The sequence below is a fragment of the Balaenoptera acutorostrata genome, chromosome 5, assembly GCF_949987535.1.
Source record: "Balaenoptera acutorostrata chromosome 5, mBalAcu1.1, whole genome shotgun sequence".
In the NCBI taxonomy this organism is placed as follows: Eukaryota; Metazoa; Chordata; class Mammalia; order Artiodactyla; family Balaenopteridae; genus Balaenoptera; species Balaenoptera acutorostrata.
In genome coordinates this window covers 47,824,862-47,845,823 of record NC_080068.1, presented here as the reverse complement: position 1 = coordinate 47,845,823, position 20,962 = coordinate 47,824,862, and the positions used below count along the sequence as shown (strand labels likewise).

Genomic DNA, 20,962 nt, shown 5'->3' with positions numbered 1-20,962 from the left:
CTAAATAAGGAGTGCTGTTAAAAAGTATTTAAAACCTACTCATAGTTGATGCAGTGATGATATGAGCATATTTTAATGGACAATTAGAAAAATGCTGTTGGGTTTTAAACAGAAAATCTAAAACATAAAGAACAGTCACCTTTCCTGTTCCCTATACATTTCTTCTATAATCCAACCAAGAAGAGCATACTGTGTCCATATTAGTGTTGCAAGATTTTGATCTATAATTTTTATAAACTTATGTGGTCTTTTGAAAACATCAGAAGATAGAAAACTACATTTTATTTGGATATAATGTGGTGTTTTCAAAGAAATATTTACTTGTATAGTATGCCTTAAGAATTATAATAATAATTTTTAAAGTCCCTGAAATTTTTTTTTTTTTTTTTACTTTAATGGGTGTAATGGGGGCAATTAATCCATTTCCTGCAAACTTGCTTTCCTCCCTCCCCCATCAGACTGTATCTGACAGTTTGGATTCTAGGGAGCCCTGGTTTATATATAAATTCTCTTAAGACAGTTATGATTGTTAATTATGGTACCAGGAACTCTTGTCACTTCCTGAAGGTTGGAGGAGAAGGAGGTTGGTGATGATAATGGAGAAAATGTGGTCTCATTTACTCCAGTCTTGTAAGAAGGGGGAAGGACAGAGGAAAGTGAAATTAATCAATATTATAATATCTATTGTGATATGTTTGTAACTTATTTCCATATATAACGTAAAAAATTAGATATTTTCTTGATTGTTTTTCCTTATTTATATATCATCTTCTCTACTGTAAAGCATTGTGATCTCTTTAAGGAGACGATACTGATTTTCTTTACCCTACTTTCCTGAATTCTAGCATTTAAGGTGCCAATTCTTAGCTGGATGAGAGTTGACTAATAGCTACTTGTAGCTTGGCTACTTGTAACTTTTTTAAAATAATTGAATTGAGCATAATTATAATCCTAGATGAGTTTAATTGTCATCCAGAAGACATTTTAAAAGGGGAGCTACATGAGCTTCAGTTTTTAGGCAAGTGAGTATTTGGGAGCCAATGGTGCAGGCTACTGCAGATAAAATTAAGTATCTTGTTAAAAAAAGTCATATCAAAATTTAAATGGGATGGTATAACATTTTAAATTAAGTGGTAATAAGTGTAATCTCAGAGAGATGAAGATTGTTGAGGCTAGAAAAATGCTTACTTTTTAAATTTTAATGATGAAATTGGGCAGAGTATAAAAGTTCTTGTTTAGGAGATGATAATTGTTTGAAAAATATGTAAAGATTTGGGAGTTACATGCACCTTATTTTAAAAGACCTTCAGTATACATTGTTTGCTTTCTGAATCTGATTTTTAAATTTTTCATTAGAATAATTTTACTTTAATTTTCAGAAGACTTTGATTTTAAATAATGAAATTTTGTTTGTTTCTACATTTGAAATGCAGATCAAATAGAGCTTTTTAGCTTTTTTTGGGGACTGGATTTTGTGATTCAAGCCTTCTAGCCCAAAGATCTCTGAAGGGAAGAAAGAAGATTGACTTTTGTTTATAATTTATTCTACTCATTACAACATTGAAAGTGTGGAAAAGATAGAATGAGTTCAAGGTTATGATTTCTTTAGCTGTGAAAAGATATTTCAAGAATGTGAATGAACACCAATAAAACACTTTTCTTACTGTTTAATTTTTGGATAAAATGAGTCAGGGTGTCTGACAAACAAGAGGATGGAGGAAATTGCTGCCTAGTCAAGTGCCTCAATCTTATATGAGACACTTTGAACAAATTACAACCAAATGGACCTGAGTTTTCTGAAAGTTGAGGATTGATAGGTAAAATAAATGTTTTTTTTCCCCCTGCTTTAAAGTTCTAAGAAAAAACACCTATTTCAGAAAATACACGAGTATGCTGTTTAAGCAGTAATAATAGAAGGAACAGGTGTGTATGCACCTTCTTACAGATTACACAGTAGCAGACATTCATTTATTCACACTTGTTACAGGAAAGTTTCAAGTTAACATAAGCTTGCCTTTTCAAATTTCCAAACTTGATTTCTGTTAGAATGCTGTGAATGAATCATGTATTTACTTGCATTCTTAAAATATAATGATAGTAAATTTTCTCTTAGTAATTAAGAATTGTCATTATTAGATTATCAATTATTATAATACATTGTAATATTTAATAATCCTCTCGGGGCTCATTGTTGTGGCTATTTGATTTTAGTAAGTTACTCTGCCCACTATCTCTTAACCTGGTTTAGAGCATTAGCCCCTTAACCCATCTCTCTTTTTCCACTCTTGTGATTCCTCCATCCCTCAGTCAAGGAGATCTTTTAAAAGGTCAGATCAGGAAGTTTCCTTGGTTCTCAAGATAAAAATCTCAAGATAAAATCTTGATTTGTTTGTCTTGTCAGTATCATCTGACTTTACTCTCTTCTCTGCTTTCTAGACCATACCCACAGTGGTTCTCTTTAAGTTATTCAAAATCATTAAGCTCTTTCCCAAACTAGAGGCCTTTATATATGTCACTTGCTATCACTAGTGTGTTCTCCCAGATCTCTGCCAGGTTAATTCCTGATTAACCTTCAGTCTCAACATAAATAATCACTTCCTTAGGCCTTCTCTGGCATTCTCTTCTCCCCATCCTCCTTCACTAATTTAAATTTGGGTTTCTCTCATTTTATCCTTATTGTATGTAATTATGATAAATACTTGTGTGATTGTTTAGTGTTTATCTCTGCCTTTAGACTATAAATTCCATGATAATAGAGACTTTATCTTTGTTCACCACTGTTTACCCCTAAAACTAGCACAGTGTCGAATAACCATTTCTTCAAATCTGTGATGCCATCAATTACAAGGTACACTCTGAATTTGGAGATGTTAAAATATGGCCAATAGCATTAGCAGAACGTCACTTATTTTAAGATGTTCTCATTTCAGAGATGTAAAATATGAAAAAAAATGTATGTCATTGAATCAACACAATATGGTATAATAAGCATCCTTACATGAAAATTATAAAAAAAGCCAATTCCCCATTACCTGAGACCATAGACATTTCTTAATCTCTTTGTTTGTGGTAGTCTTCATTTATTAAAAATATGTCTTCTCAAAATTACTTTTTTGGTTAGCTGGGCAGGTAGTGAATCAGATGAATAAGAAGCTGCAGACAGGTTTTACAGAACCAGAAGTGTTACAGATATTCTGTGATACCTGTGAAGCTGTTGCAAGGTTGCATCAGTGTAAGACTCCAATAATTCACCGGGATCTGAAGGTATGAACTTTAGTCTACTTATGGATTAATGCCTTTTAAACTTTGGAGTTAAAAATGTTCTTGGACTGTCTTCATATAAACCAGTTTTTGTTACTAGCACTGAGATTGGTCTCTCTGTCCCCAGCTACATGTCCTGAGGCCATATAAAGACTGACAATAAATTGACATTGTGCTTTTCATGACCCTGAGGGTTGCTAGCACGGCTGTAGAGGTGGATTTTGTGCTCCCTACTTTGCTTCTGTTTTACAGAGCAGGCTTCTTTAAAAGGTTTCATATGAGCAAAAATATGAACATCACTGACACAGGTTGGATATCCCTCCACACTATTCTTCCCAGTTCAGCACTCCTCCTATTTCTTATAATTCATTTTAAGCATCAGGGTGTTTTCCAGAGATATTGGAGGTGACCGTAAATGGGTCTCTTTACTCATTTATTTATAATTTACTGTAGTTTTAGATAATTTACTGTAATTTGGTGATGATTGTCACTCTAAGGTCACTTTGTCTTACATTTTCGTGGAATCTGACCTCTTGTATATGGTACCCACTTGTTAAATTGGAAAAAGTGCCCAAAGGGGATTGGACATTCCTGGTATCATATTGCTTGAGCTATCATTACACATATTGTTTAGAAGCATAGGTGTCCTCTTTGATACCTACAAACACTAAGATTACAAAAATTCCTCTTCCTGAAATGCTTTATGCCCAGATATCCCATGGCTAATCTTTCCCCCACTTCAAATCTGCTCAGATTCACTTTCTCAGTGAGTCCTGTCCTTACACCACCTTATTTATAATTACAACCTAACCTTTCCATACTCTACTTGTTCTACCTTTTATTATCACTTGTCACTTTCTCTGATACTATAAAATTTGCTTATGTATTATGTCTGTTGGTTATTTTCTGTCCTCTCCCACTACACTGTAAGCTTCCTGTGGGCAGGGATTTTTCTCTTGTGTACTGATGTATCCAAGCATTTAGAACAGTGCCTGGCACATAGCAGGGTCTTAATAAATATTTAATGAATGAATGAATCCTAATTCTGACTTATTATACAAAATTTATGAAAAGTGATAATAAAATGCTCTTAAGATACAAGAGAATAGAAGATGTCACTTAGAATATAGGTTGTTAACCGTGAAAGCATCATCTAGGGACACCTGTACTGAAAGGATACAAGTCAAGGCAAGATTGAAATACTTGACTGCAGACCTCTGTCCCTTAATTTCGATAACCAGTATAGTTCATTTCAGTTCTCTTGAATATGCAACTTTTACATTTTCCCCAATAATTCGGTCTGATTTTTTTGCACTGTTGTAGCTCATTAACTTTTTAAATGTAAAGTTGATGTTTTCAGCTGAGTCTTCTTGATTTTAAAACAAAAAAGACGTTGAACTGCATAATTTTATATAGACCATATTTCATATACTTAGTTCTTTTTACATGTGTAAATTTATGCAATCCTGTGTTTGTTTTAAGTAAGTTTCTTTTTTTTAAGTTGATTTCTTGTATAAATCTTTATTTTGTACAAATATTGAATATTTTTAAAAGTAGAGTAAAATGAAATATAGAAGAAAAATTGTAAAGAAACTGTAATGTGAGTATTTTGGTAGAGTTGAGAGAAATTGAATTACTCATTTAAAACTGTATCATAAAAATAAAAAATATTGTGTAAAAATATTAATAATAGTATCATTTATTGCGTGTTTACCTTATTTCAGTCCCTGTTCTAAGCCTTTTACATGTTTTAATTCTTTCAGTTTTTACAACAATCCCATGTAATAGATATTATTATTTTCCCCATTTCATAGATAAGGAGACTAAAGCACAAGAGTAGTTAAGCAAGTTGTCCAAGGGTACATATGCTAATAAGTAGCAGAGCTGGGCTGTGAACCCACATTCTCCTGTTTTAGAAACTGTGCACATAATTTTTATTTAAATTACTACAACTCTGATCTCTAAGTTAAGGCATAAAGTCAAATCTGTGTTTTTCAGTGTAGTATTTTAGATAAAAATGGAATTAGGAGTCAATCAGAGGTAGAATTGTAATGGTTTTTGTTACCTTTCTATAGGTAAGCTAAGTGTCAGAAAAGGAGAAAAATGGAGGTGTAGTATAGACTCTGACTGCCACTAGTTCTTCTCTTCCATAGAAGCAGTTTTTGAGAGGACTTAGGGTTCCTTGGCTCTTGCAAAAATCATCCTGGGATGGGAGAAGCACTTCTCTGTTCTTAGTGAGAGAAGCAGTAGATAAAGTATATTTTTGTTCTGAATCATTTGTCCTTTCTCACAATTTGAGGTATCCTCTCTCTCTCTCTCTCTCTGTCTCTACCTATCTCTCTCTGTCTCTCTCTATATATACATATCAGTGTTTATTGTGTAAAAACATTGTTATAAAAAGATAATTTTCACCTTGAAAATACTACTAATAATTGCGTTTCTTTTCTGAAGGTGGAAAATATTTTGTTGAATGATGGTGGAAACTATGTACTTTGTGACTTTGGCAGTGCCACAAATAAATTTCTTAATCCTCAGAAAGATGGAGTTAATATAGTAGAAGAAGAAATTAAAAAGTAAGTGTTATCTTTATTGTGCTTTGTCTCATGGGAATTTTAGTTAACTTGAGTCTGACCAGCTCTGCTAATATAAATTTTAGGTATTCCATTAATAGATTTCTTTAAGATATTTCTGTGCCATAGACATTGATTAGTTTATGTCTCATCTAGTTCAATAGGAAATACATTTTACAATGGAAACAAAATTTTCATCTGCATTGTAAACAAATTTATCAAGAAATTTGTTAAATAAGCTATAGTAATTAGTGGAATCATTAAAGGGAGTTTGAAGTTATTGCTGAATTCAGTTAAACATCTGTTTTTATCGGTACTGAGGATTTGTGCTTCTTAGGAAAAAATTAAATTATTTGAAAACATTAAACTTTTACTTCATATTTAATATTAAGAAGATTGATCTATTAATGCATTGAAAACTATGTGGAAAACTTGTTACTTTATAATATTGTATTGGAAAACTTTCTGGTAGAAATGTAACTCGTATCTGCCTTACGTTTTCTTAATCTTGTACTTTCCATGGTTGTGAGAGTACTATTATAAGGACCTTTCCCTGACTTTTCTGTTTTCTAGTTTTAGAAAATAGTACTGCTTGTAAATCTTAGGTTATCTTAATAAAATGATACAGAATGCAGAAAGATCTGTCAGAATAGAAATTTCTAAGTAGCTGCCTTTTCTAAGTTGCTTTTCTTCACTTCCTGACAAATTCTCAATTGTTTAAGGCTGCCTAGGAGCTTTCGTTTGAACTGCAACGTATATTTTGAGATAGCTCAAGTAGAGCTGATCTTACTCTGGACCATTTGTATAAAACTATGGTTTTCTAGACTTACATATTTCTACTCAGGAAACAGCCTATGATGATTATGTTAGATTCCATAAAACAAACTCCTTATTAAACATATAAATGTCCTGAAGAAACAGAACAATGAATTATTGAATTAGCTTCTTGTGGATATTTGTATATACATATAATTTAAAAAGATTGGGTTGTGATGTATAGTGACAGCTGCAGAATTCTGCTCAAGCATCTTTGACTTGCTGGAAGTTTCATTTCTTGCTGTTAAGATCTGAAGTATAGTTAAGGTTCAGCAGAATTGTACACTAGTGATGAATGTAATAAGCTCATGGATTCTTGTGCTTTGTGGCTCAGTTGAGGAGTTAATGATCTAACCATTTATTCAGTTAACAGGTAATTATTTAGGGCCTACAATGTAGTGGACACTGTTGATGGTGCTACAGTATAGCAGTGAACAAAAAAAATAAAGTCCCGTCCTCATGTAGTTTATATTCTGGTTTCTTAGATCACTCCTCTGTAGTAGTATCATCAGAATGTATCACCCAGTCAGGGTAATTTGGAAAAAGTACGATGGTAGAATATTGAACTTTAAGATACTCTGTAAAATGAAACATATAAACACTGAAAATGAATCCTAAATTATGCCATAATATAGGAATTCCTTTGATATTCTAATAATTTCTGCACCACTTTATTCTGTTCATTGAGCACTACTTTATTCTGTTCATAATGGATTTGGAGTTTTTATACTGGTAAATATTTATTCACAGTATCTTTTAATTCCAAATTGCTTATGCTGACAGTCAGTTTTAGAATTGTACTTAATTAGTGTAATTAATAATAGTTAATTATGGCAACGAGATTACTTTAAAGCAACAATTATAAAAACAAACCTAAAGGAGATTTACTACTGTGTGCAAGGAATTATGTTAGAGTCCATAAAAACAAGCTGCTTAATAAACATAGAAATTAATTTTTTGAGAAGGTGGAAGCTTTACTTTTAAATTAATAGACTAAAATATTTTGATAAGGATATTTTCATAGTCAAATTGTATTATTTCATAGAAGAAATTCAAGGAAAACTACGTTTCCCATACCTCACCTTTATTTAAAATTTTTCAATTAAAAATTGTTTTTATCATTATAGATGCAATTGCACTTGTTGAATAAAAATGTGTATAGATGCTTTGTATTGTTTAATCCTTGATGGACTTTTAATGAGCTTTTAAAATAGTATTATTTCTTTATAATGTTATCGAACCTAAAAGTTTTTCGTAGTATTTTATGTAGAAACAATGTAGTATCTGTCTTTTTTTTTATATCTCCACTCCATTTTACTTATTTACTGCCAGGTATACAACTCTGTCATACAGAGCCCCTGAAATGATCAACCTTTATGGAGGGAAACCTATCACCACCAAGGCTGATATCTGGGTAAGGCCAAGAAAGGCTGACATTTTCACTAACCAAATTAACAAAATCTGATTATTTTCCCCCTGTCCTCCGCAAGGTATTTCCTAATAAGTAGCAGAGAGTGGTGGACAGTAAAGCTTCTTCTTCAGAAGAAAAATATTAGCACATATTATCTTCTTAATCCTGAGATGGAAAGCTTAGGTATAAAAAGGCAAATAAAGGATTTCCATATAATGTAACTTTTTACCACAGTATTTTTTAGAATTTAAATTATATATGATTGTTAACATTTTTTTTTGATTTGAGTGCAATTTTGGTTGATCACAGTATGGAAAAGCTGGACATAATTCTTACGTAATATTGTTTATAATTTTCTGGAGTATTTTAGGATCTTTTTAGTGGAAACTAACATGAGTAAAACTTTTTAAAAATTATAAACATACTGTTGACTAACCTGTATATATTGAGGTTCTTTATCATTTAGCATCTATATGTGGATTGAATTATTGAGATATATCATGTTTCTACAGAGTTGAACTTTACGTTAGAGTGCCCACACTTCTTTAGAACTTATTTCAGAAGTAAAATGTGTTTGGGCTATATTTAATAAACTAGCAGGAGACTCTATTTTAGATGTGAATTCATTTAAATTTAACAGGTATTTAGCCATATCTACCACTAGTGGCTATGTTAGGGATGGAGGAAAAATACTCCTTTGGAAGTAGTTCTAGAATTTCCAAGAAAAGTCATTTATTTTGTTTTAAAACATAATGTTTAGAAAGTAGTCGAGTGTAACGTGTGAACCCAAATGAGTATCTTCTTGGTGCCCCTCTCCTGGCCTTCTCTTATAGGGGTTGGGATACCAAGTATTCTTGCAAGATAATAAAAAAAAGAGTATCTATCTATGATTGGTTTTCCTCTGTCTATGTAATATACACTTTTTCACCGATGGTTCTTAAATCTTGTGGTAGTTGAATTTTTGACCGTATACATAATTTAATCAAACCGTGAATAAGTTTGATTTAGGTAATTTGATACTGCTTACAGATCACCAGCTTGTGTGACTCAAATTCCATTCGCTCTTCTCAGCATTAACATTTGACTCATTAAATGGTTTATAGTAAATGGCTTGCAGTATAATGTAGAAAGCAAATTCAGTTGGATCTTAATTTATAAAACGAAGGTATTAATTAGAGGAGGTAATTGTGGAAGTCTTTTCTGGCCTAATTTTGTGACTGATGTTGAAATCCACATTACCTAAAAGTGTATTTCAACAGCAGAGGAAGCAACAGACATTATAGCTTGACTGCTGTTTTGAAATCATCAAGCGTTGATTTAAAAAAAACAAAGTCTCTAAGAACGCGATTGCTACCCAGTATCTTAACAAAAAGGAGGGAATCTTTTTTTGTTGTTTTCATTTTTCACCAGGCTTCGAATGCATGCCAGGCAGCATACTAAATTGTCAGTGATAAGTTTAAAATTTATGCCATTTACAGATTAGTATATGGGACAGTATTTCTATAATGGATAACTTGGTATAGCTGTGGGATGACAAATAGATACTCAAAGATAAAAAAGAATCCAGAAAAATAATCAGAAAACAGAATCTGTGTTTATATGCTTGACAGAGTTTTAATTTCCATGATGCCATTTTAATGCTTGTCTTAGCTCAGATGAAATGCTACAACATTTTAGGTGTGAATTCAAGAATATCCAGAAAAAAAATACTGCTGATTCAGAGGGTTATGATATTGAGGTTAAAGTATTCATTTAGCATATATATTTTGGGAAAAAAATTTTTGTTTTGAAGTTTTCATTGTAGGTTATTTTTATCCTGAGAACTAGGATGCTGATTTTATTGACCAGTAGGAAATTCAGTGAGAGATGCTTCATGTTACCTTTTAATGAGGAAAATTAAAGATGGTGATAAGGTCATTCGTTCCCTCCTGTTTCTTCAACAGTTCTCATTGTATCAAATGGATAAAGAGGGAATTGCGTTTGGTGGGAAAAAAAATTAGGACACCTCACTGTGCTCACACTCTGTAAAGCAAGAGTATTTTAGATTTATGTTTTTTAAGTACACTGACATTGCTATCTAAAATTGTTATCTGGGAACTCCCGCAATAAAAGACACGTTACTAAAGGTTTGATTGACAAGATAAAACTGGCTAAAACGCAGTTTGCCTAACTATCATTTGGGCAGAAGAAAGGTGTAATTTAATGCAGATATTACACCATTAATAATATATTTTTTAGTGCTTTTAAGGAAGGCTTACTCTCAATTTGCTGCATAAAAGCTGAAAATATCTTCCTTATAGAAAAAAAGCATTGTAAATTTTTTTAAAGCCACATTGAACTGGTTATTTCTATTCAGAATCTTAATAGTTTTGTTAGTCATATGGTAAATAATCTAGTAATGTTTTTGAACTAATATATTGAACTTTCTAGAGTCTTCAAACTTTTTTCATTGGAAGACTGTTATAGTATTGAAAATAATGTGTTGTAAGTTAATATTGTTGAACTCAGAAAGGTATTTCTGTATATTGTGATCTTCATAGTAGTTATAAAACTAGTGTATTGTTAATTGGGTTTGCTAAGTTGCTGTGTGGAGAAAATCCAACAAAGGAAAGCTGATTTGCTAATTTTTAGATAGGCTAAATTTCGGTTATTGCTAATGTAATTGTATAGTTACTACTGGATAATTTTATATAATCAATTTAGAATTAGAATCACCCCTTACACTCAAGGCTTATAGGTGACACTTCCTGTGACAGCATAATGATTTCTTGAGCAGAAAATCACATTTTATTACTGTGTCTCAGGTTTGAGCTGTTGGCAGTTTAGCTAAAAATTTCCTGTGCTACTTTTCCAGATGCAATTTGTGTTTTAGGGTGTTTTGTCTTCATTGTCAGCAAGTAGATTTATTGGTGCTATGATGTCTATGAATCCATGCAAGTGAAGCAGACAGAGCCCTTCCTTTTTGAATTTTACATAGATTACCCAGGTACAAATATGACTAGTGTAATGTAGAATTAAAATTGTAGGATTATATATAGAAGTAGAGAACTAATTTTTATATTATGTGCTCAGTGAATAATATATTCTGAAATAATGACGTGCTCATGAAATCAGTGAAAATCAGGGAATAATCAGTATTGATGGTTGTCTGCTAAGTTTAACGGTTCTGGTTAACTCGTACTTGGAATCCCAGGATTTTAAAACAGATATTATAGTGAATTTAAAAAAAAATCTGCTCGGAGGAGCCTTGTGCTTACATCGTTGGTTGTTATAGGCTAGTTATGTACTAAATATATATTTTCCTTGTGAAAGAAATAAAGGTGTAATTTTTCTCCCGAAGGGAACCAGCCACTTCTAATTTTAGTTATATCATTCATGATCTAGAGTTCCATGATAACATTAATTCAGCCAGCTAGCCACAGATGTGATAGAAAAATATGGTAATGATACAGTTAAATGCCTTTTTAAAAATTAAGTGCATTAATTTGTTTAAGTTATAATTTGTGAAAAGATTGATCCAGTATAGAAACATTAGGCTTTTATTTCTTTTAATAACATATTTAGTTTTTGGTTTGTGGCTACTTTTTTTTTGTCTTGTGGTTAAGTTGATACTTGAGCTCTGATGATATTCATGCTTTGTTTTACAGGCCCTGGGATGTTTGCTGTATAAACTTTGTTTCTTCACTCTTCCTTTTGGTGAGAGTCAGGTTGCTATCTGTGATGGCAGCTTCACCATCCCAGACAATTCCCGTTACTCCCATAACATACATTGTTTAATAAGTAAGTACTTGGAAAATTTATTAAAAAAATTATAAGATACAGTACTTAGGGCCGGCTGTTTCCATTCCTTTACCTAAACCTAGTCTTTTAATTTCATGTATTATAATTTTATGAAACTATAGTCAAGAAATACATTTAAAAAGAGGTTTATAAGACTTCTATAGGAATGAACGCAGATTAATTAATGATTAGTACATGGGTATTTTTAAGCTCTAGATAAGGTTTTATAGAACATAGAGATTATGTAATTAAGGAAACTGAAATTTCTGGAAAAACTTACAGCGTAACATTTAGTTATTCAGTCTTTGAACTTTTGAAATCCAAATATCCAGATCTGTTGCTTCTTTAGATCACAGTATTGCCAATCTTAGATAGTAGTTTATTTGGCCACTCTTTTTAGTATTCCTTATTGATTATAAAATTAGAAAGCAACCTAAGTGTATGTCAGAAGGAGAAATCCTGTGGGCCTTTGATTCCAAAAGAACACCTCAGTTTTCATTACAGCCTCTTTTAGGAATTTTTTCTTCCTTTTTGACAGGTACTGTAATTTAATATTTTATATATGCACATGGTACAATTTCTGAAGAAGATGATTTGGGGGAGGGGGAGGATCATCAGATATTAAATATGTTAGGAAGTTGCAGTATTTAAACAGCACTGCTCTGCACTGTTTCAGTTAAAGTGTTTCTAGCATTTCTACTCTGTTTTTTCCATTTTAAACATCCTCTGTCATAGCCTCCAGCCACTGAGATCAGTGCAGTAGAAAAGAGGGTCAATGTAAATATATTTGAGGTTTTGTATAATAAAGATAGCAGTTCAACTCAGTGGGGAAAAACAGATGGAAATACAAAACTATATTATCCACTTGTGGATGAAAAATCAGACTGGATCTCTACTTGAAACATTATGCTAAAATTTCAGATAAATCAAAGACTTAAATGTAAAAAATAAAACATAAATGTACTTGAAGAAAATAGGTCTGAATTTATTTATAACACTGGAATAGGTAATGTGTAAACTAGGCTTTTAATCTCAGGACATAGAAAAGATGAATCCATTGACATATAAATTTAAGCCATTAAAAGTTCCCCCAAACCATGAACCCAAGCATAAAGTCAAATGATAAACTGGAAAAAAACATTTATTACACACTTGACAATTGGCTAACTTTTGTAATTTATGTTACACATTTGACAATTGGCTAACTCATGTAACTCAAAAAGAAGAGGGCAAACACTCCAGAAGAAAAATAATCAAAAGAAAATGGAGCCTAAAAGGATATCTAGCTTTACTTTGCAAACTTATTTAAAGCATGATCTTTTTGTTTCTTTAATGTGGATTTGCTCATACATGTTGGAAACTAGAGAATTATGTCAGTTGAACACAAAAATTACATTGCTTCACGTGGAATGCTTTTCCTAGGCGAGGGGAGGCAGGGCAGGGGTGGGGGAGCTGGTGTTATAACTTGTAGGGGAAGGAAGTAGCCTTGAGCTTGGCTGCTGCACTGCCAGCTTGTAGACTTTCCACTCTAACTGGAGAACATTAATATGAATGCTTGTACCTGAGGTTTTCTTCCCAGGGAGGTCTACCTCTCAGCTTTTGTGTGACTCTCTACCAGCGGATGGCCTCCTGCCTAGCACCCGCGCTGGCTCGGAACTGCACTTTTATCTTACTGGTTGAGACCCTCCTAGTCTTATTTTGACGTGTTTTTATGTCCTCGTGGCAGCTTTCAGCCAAATTAAGCTACCTGCCTGGTCAGCCCAAGTTACCTTTCCAGATACCAATTAATGTTTTTGTCAGTGTTCTGGTGACAGAGCTGTATAGTTTTTTTTTTCAGTGGTTTGTCCCAGCTCTCTTTTCCTCATTAGCCCTGTTATTTTTAGCCTGCCATTTTGCAGAATGTGAATTTTTTTTGGAGAGCAAACATACTTTAGAGTATATTTGAATAAACTTCATACCCATAAGCTGCTCTGTCTTATCCAGTTGCTTTCTTCCTTCATTGTCCAAAAATTAGGGCATCAAAAGCATGGAAAAAACTCATTAATTGGAATGCTCAAAAAATAGATTGAGGAATTTACTCTGGCTGTTGAGTGTTCTGGCTAATTGAAGTTTAACCTTTTATTGAAGCCTTTGTTGTAAATCATTGTATCTGTGGCACTGTTTTGTTGTTAAGTATAATGCTTTAATCACAACTGGGCTGAGGATTTTATTGAGGATCTTGAAGTGTCTTAGCAACTCAGTATCCTCATTGGACAAAACTGTATGAGAGACTGGACAGTATATACCCTGATTCATGATTTAATTTGCTTATAGTGATGAGATCTTTTTTTTTTTTTGTTTTTTGATAGTTACAACAAGAAATTTCTGGTTTATTTGCCAGCTATAAATGAGAGATTTTCAATATTTGATTCAGAATGCAACACAGTGCAGATTCTAAGAGATCCAATCATTTCCAATCTTACCTCTTGCCACAGCCAGTTTATATCTCAGGTTCATAAGTCCTGCTTAAACTTCAGACACAGGCTCCAGTACACTAACTCTGCAACTTAGGATTAGGTTCTCATTTGATTAGACTGATAAATCACATACCAGCTACAGCTCTTACAGCCTGTAGGGATGGGATGGGATTCTGTTTCACATGTGAGGCTTCTTTCCATTTGAGATCTTATTTTCTTGTGTTAGGTTTGTTTGTTTTCCTTCTCTGTGTATGTGTTTGGGTATATGTGTTTGTGTATAGTAGGAAGGTAGAAAAGCTAAACACTGCAGGTAATTTTAGGATCTAATTGGACTCTGGTTCATTGATGCTTTACTGGGCATCATATGCTTGCTTTATTTTTCAATAAATGTACAGATTTTATGTTTTATCAATGTTAGTATAAATTCGACCATGTATTAATTTCTTTGAACTGATTTCTCAGAGCTAGGCAGAAATAAAAAAACAAGGTTGAATAAAATAAAAACACTCAAGTAAATGTTGATATTTTATCTCTTGTCAAAGGGCTTTTGTGGGCTTTACTTTTTTTTTTTTTTTAAATTTATTTATTTATTTATTTATTTATGGCTGTGTTGGGTCTTCATTTCTGTGCGAGGGCTTTCTCTAGTTGCGGCGAGCAGGGGCCACTCTTCATCACGGTGCGCGGGCCTCTCATTATCCCGGCCTCTCTTCTTGCGGAGCACAGGCTCCAGACGCGCAGGGTCAATAATTGTGGCTCACGGGCCTAGCTGCTCCGCGGCATGTGGGATCTTCCCAGACCAGGGCTCGAACCCGTGTCCCCTGCATTGGCAGGCAGACTCTAAACCACTGCGCCACCAGGGAAGCCCTGGGCTTTACTTTTTAAATATTGTCTTGAGTAGTAAAAGCTTAGTAACAAAGTAGAGATTTTTTAAAACCCGAACATACTTATCTATAATGCAGTGGTCTTTAGAAAACATTTAGATTCTTTGCAATTTTATTTTTTACATTTTTCACATGTGACCTTGCCTGTTTCTCACCATCCTATTTAGGTTTCTCTGTCTGCTTTTATAATAAACTAATTGGTGATTTACATTGCTTTCGAGTAAATTCTACCTTCAGAAACCAGAAACTACCTAGCTGTGCTCATAGTTTTTGAAAGTGAAGCATTTTATTGCCAACTGTCTATTCATACAATGTAGTTGTCCCACATTTATTTATAAGATAAAGCATTTAAAAAAATATATCTTCTTAGTATGAATAGATTTACTAATGCTGTTTACATCTATTTTATATGATTCAAGATTTTTGAAAATGAAATAGCCATGCTTAATCTTTGTTAAAACTGTATGGTTTGTGGTTATATAAGTATTTGAATATACTTTTGATTATCACCAGTTTGGTCAAGGGTAGTTATTATTATTTATATAATAATATTTAATAAATTAACGATAATAATTGTTAATTATATTAACTACTGTCCACAAAGCTCAGTTTATTAACTTTCTGCAGACTTTACTTCTTAAAAGTAGCAATTATTTAGAATTTTTCTTCTTAGCTTCTGTTAACTTTTCCAATAGACAAGTAATGGAGATGGATTGGGGAGGGCAATGAGGAGAGAAGCACTTTACATTTCTGGATCTAAGAGTTGAAAAGAACTTAGAGGAGAATGAGAAGCATAACTAATGGGATTTCTGAATAGTTTTGAAGAGTGAACAGAAGGCTGGTTGCTTCACCTTTCTTTTAGCTTCTGTTATGGTGGTTAAGGAAGTACATGTGGAGATTAAGAGCAATTTGGCTTTCGGAGCCAAATGGCCTAGGCTTGCATCTGCTCTGTCACTTATTTGGTACAGAATATGGGGCAGCTCCATTTATTTCAGTTTGATTTCTAAAATGAGCATATTAAATTACCTACCTCTTAAGGTTATTGTGAAAATTAAATGAATTATGAGAAGTGCTTCTTAGTATGTGTGAGTACTCAGAAAGAGATGGCCTTTAATGCTACTATCATTATTACTACTATAGCTCCCACTACCACTACTACTGATGTCATTATAATTCTTCCTGAGCTAACCTAATTTTTGATTTTCTGGGTGGGGGTCAGGGCATCTGCTGTCAGATACTAAGTAGGATGTACTTTCCCTGCAGAGATTTCTTTGGATGCGTTGAAGCCAAACTTGGTTTTTCAGGTTAAGGTTGGATATCAAAGGTTTACCATAATTTATCATATATTCCAGAATATACTGTTAAATGTAACTACTAAGATTAATTTTCTTACCTCTTAACTTTGTGCAGTGAAATAGTGATATATAATATATAATGAACCAGTCTGTTCTCTGTATCTGTCTTTTTTGTTTTTTGTTTTTTTAAGTGAGATCATACGGTATTTGTTGTCTGTCTGACCAGTTTCACTTAGCATAATGCCCTCACATTCATTCATGTTGTTGCAGATGGCAAGATTTCCTTCTCTTTTTTTAATGACCGAGTAATATTCCATGGTGTGTGTGTGTGTGTGTGTGTGTGTGTGTGTGTGTGTGTATGCCTCTCATTTTCTTTATCCATTCATCCATTGATGGATACTTAGGTTGCTTCCATATCTTGGCTTTTGAAAATAATGCTGCAGTGAACACAGGGGAGCAGATATCTTTTTGAGATAGTGTTTTTGTTTCCTTCAGATACATACTCAGGAGAATTGATGGATTATGTGGTATTCTATTTTCAACTTTTTGAAAGACCTCTGTACTGTTTACCACAGTAGCTGTACCAATTTACATTCCCACCAGCATTGCACAAGGGTTCCCTTTTTTCCACATTCTACCAACACTTGTTATTTCTTGTTGTTTTGATAATAAATAAATTTATTTTAATAACTGTTTTCTGTGGGAAGCCAGGAACTTGCTTATTTAGATAACACTTAAAATTTATTATGGATGTTAAAAAATACATACAAATATAGGCAGAACAGTGCAGTGGTTTATCATGTACCTGCTACCCAGCTTCAGTGATTATCAACTCATGGCCAATCTTGCTTCATTTATGCCCTTCACCCACTGTCTTCCTATATGCTTTTGTTGAAGAAAATCTCAGACATTTTAATGTACCTTTGAAAAGAAATCAGAGATTAAGATAGGGTTTCCTTGAAGGTTTTCAGTCATTGGCTCTGGGTTACCATTTGGGGAGATGTAAAGAGAGGGCTGTGATCAATAACTTCTAGGAACAGCTACCAGGGCCATCCCAAATATACTATCCTGGTGTATTTATAGTGCCGTTTAGTCTTTACATTATGGTTGAACACATTTATTATTAGCTGTGAAATTTGGTTTCATTTCAACCGTCCATACAATAAGGTCTGTAGAACATCTTTGCCTAATATGTAAGTTTCTATACTACTTTCCATAGGTCAACAGACAAAAATAACAAGTTAATTCTTGAAGTATTTATGATTGCAAAATTAGAGTGGGTATTTCTCTTTTCAGGTAAATTACTGTAAGTGTAGTAACTGGAAGTCTGCGGGAGAGAAAAAGTGTCTTTGTGGAAGGAAACAATGTTGACAAATTTTAAGCAGGAACCTTCTTTTGAGACCTCTGTCCAAAGTATTTTCCTATTAAATTTGTTGAGCTGTGAGATTAGAGATGCTGGTTTAACTTTTACTTAGGACCCGGTATGGATCCCTCATTTTATGTAACTTGAATGGAAACTACTTCATTGGATTTTCGGTGTGCGTCCTCGACGTACCCGTAGGTTAACTTGGCCACTGCTGTGCTGCAGCAGCCGCTGCTTCTTCAGCTGCTCTTTTTGCTGGAATACACAGGGATGGTGTACTTTCCTTTGCAAAATTAGAGTAAGCATAATTAATTCAGCTGCCTTGGGCAAGTGTTTTGTTTTTGTTTTTTTTAAATTTATTTATATTATTTATTTATTTTTGGCCACGTTGGGTCTTTGTTGCTGCGCGCGGGCTTTCTCTAGTTGTGGTGAGCGGGGGCTACTCTCTCGTTGAGTTTGAGAAGCACAGGCTTCTTACTGCAGTGGCTTCTCTTGTTGCAGAGCACGGGCTCTAGGCATGTGGGCTTCAGTAGTTGTGGATCGCGGGCTCTAGAGCGCAGGCTCAGTAGTTGTGGCGCACGGGCTTAGCTGCTCCGCGGCATGTGGGATCTTCCCGGACCAGGGATTGAACCTGTGTTCTCTGCATTGGCAGGCGGATTCTTAACCACTGCGCCACCAGGGAAGCCCTGGCAAGTGGTTTTTATCAGGTAGTCTGATACATCAGTTGGAAATACTGTGGTGGTTTAGTCATATGCTACCTTCAGTGCTGAGACAGTTTTGCGTTCTTAGGTTGAATTAGTGATATTTATGTCAATAGAAGGAGTCACACAAGTAAGAGGAGCAGAGAAGTACCCTTCCATTTCTATATGGCTTACTTTTTAAAAGTCGATTTTATATTTACAGTAGAATCAAGCTTAATGGGAATGGTCTTGTGCTGACTCACATGATCATATTAAGTTGGGTAAACAAGGGTGTATTCTAGCTTTATTTATTCTAGCTTTATTCTAGTATTCTAGCTTCTATTCTAGCTTCTCTGTCTTTTTTAAAAAAACTTAAGTACTTAATTCACTTTTGGATGAACTAGACACATGTATTCCTTAATCCACCCCTTCTCCTCAGGAGCATATTTCTATAGATGGTATGGTTTTATTGTCATGAAGTAGGAGTTAATAAAACACTAGACTTGAGGTTTAATTATTGTGAGAGAAAATGGCTTTGGATCAACTACTTAAAAATTGAAATTGTCATTTTTTGGTAGATATGCTCCAGTGTTTAGCTGGATTAGGACTGATACCTCTACACTCCAGATTACATCATTCAGTAATGTAGGAGTACATTTTGCAATCCATTCTTTTGGGGAGTTTGGAAAATTACATTATTAAGTGCGTTAACAATGCCTTATTGAGATTTTTTTCTTTTTCTTTTTAAATGGCTGATAAGCTTTAATATAAAAATATTCAGAAATAAAAATGTAACCATGTTCTACTGTGGGTTTCAGCCTGTTCATACTTTGAATTTAGAACCAAATTAGAGATGGGGCACAGGATCTCATTAGATAAAATGACAAAGCAGATTGCAGAATGGACTCCGAAGCCAAATGGGCCTATTAATGCATATACAACCCCCAAATATACTCTCACAGAGTCATAGACAATGTTGGAAAACCATGGACTTCTTCCACAGAAGTAGGCCACTTGCAAAACCTGGTTCTGTAGAGAACATACATGTCCTGAGAATAAACTGTTGAAAGAAAGAGCAGCAGAGATGGACACGTGTGGGTACTAATTTCTTTTTTTCTAGTCTAAATTAGACAAATCACTGTCTTTCCCTTGGAGAGGAATGTATTATACTAATAGAGAGAGGTCACTAGCACAGTGGTTTTCAAACTGCTTGACAGTTATCCATGATAAAAAATACATTTTATATATACATACACATAAAACAAGTTTCTTGAAACATTGCTTATACTTACAGTAATGCACTCTAATATTTTCTATTCTACTTTACTAAAATAAATGCTAGTCATGACCTTTTAGGCTGATTTTATGTCACATAAATGGTATCAGTACAGTTCCACAAACTAAAGTGCCTCCAGGAGATGTATTCCCACATGGAAACATGAGCCAGGGGAGTTAGAGATCCTTTTGTTTGCTTATAAGATGTTATCAGTTCTACCCACATTGGTAAAAGTCTGTTTAAATTTATCCCCATATCATGTACTGTTGTTACTTTTAAAACATGTAGTATCTGTTGGTATCAAGATAAAATATAACTTTGGAGGATGAAATAAACCTTGTAGATTTTTCAGATCTTTTCTGGATTTGAATGAAGTTGAATATACATTAATAAATATTAGAATGAAATGTTCTGAGTTATTTCTAACAATGGTGATACAATAGTAAAATATCAATTTTATAAGTGATATCTGTTAGCCTTTTTAAGTATATAAAATCAAGTGATGTGCAGAATATAATAAAACTGAGTTCAGAATCTCCCAAATAAATTTTTGTTTGTGCTTAGTGTCACTTGCCAAACAACCATGTTTTTAGCAAATAAATTTATCACGCTGTTTGAGATGCATTACACATTGTTCAAATATTACTTAAGTTTGAAAGGTAGATTTAATTCATTTTGATTTATAATTTTAATTTAGCTGTTTATATACCTTGATATCTCTGTATATAATTTTGTTAGTGAATTTTAGAATATTATCTAATTAATGCTATAAATTTTACATTGCAAATAGGTTTAAAAATGATTTGAATAAGATAAGAACTTAGAGTTAATCAATGAAGCAGCATTAGAATATGAAGAATGCTTTAACAAAATATGGATTTTTTAGATATATAATTGAGTATAAATGTCAGCCTTCTTGTGAAATTGTAAATTAACAAGTAGTTCAAGAAATTGACAAGTGGTAGTGGTCATTTTGGTTAGAAAAAAGGTCAGGCCTTTCAAGCAATGCTGTAGGGTTGGTGTGAAATCTGTTCATAATAGAACCATAAAATTATGCTTATACTTCTGAACATGATGAGGATAGCATGTTGAAATACAGAACTATGATGAATATTGCTATCATCAGCATGGGGAAAAAGCATGTTTTAGGAAAATTATAGTGCCAACCCTGTA

At 33.4% G+C, this 20,962-nt stretch overlaps 1 protein-coding gene across 3 annotated transcripts in view; it reads left to right on the top strand.

Annotated features, from left to right (window-relative positions):
- BMP2K (BMP2 inducible kinase) overlaps positions 1 to 20,962 on the top strand; it is a 124,371-nt gene that overhangs the window by 58,677 nt on the left and 44,732 nt on the right. For all 3 annotated transcript variants that reach the window (XM_007165601.3, XM_007165599.3, XM_007165600.3), the window contains 4 exons: positions 3,122 to 3,264; positions 5,713 to 5,834; positions 7,980 to 8,061; positions 11,706 to 11,838. In XM_007165601.3, coding sequence (XP_007165663.2) covers positions 3,122 to 3,264; positions 5,713 to 5,834; positions 7,980 to 8,061; positions 11,706 to 11,838 — 480 coding nt within the window. The remainder of the gene's footprint in view (positions 1 to 3,121; positions 3,265 to 5,712; positions 5,835 to 7,979; positions 8,062 to 11,705; positions 11,839 to 20,962) is intronic.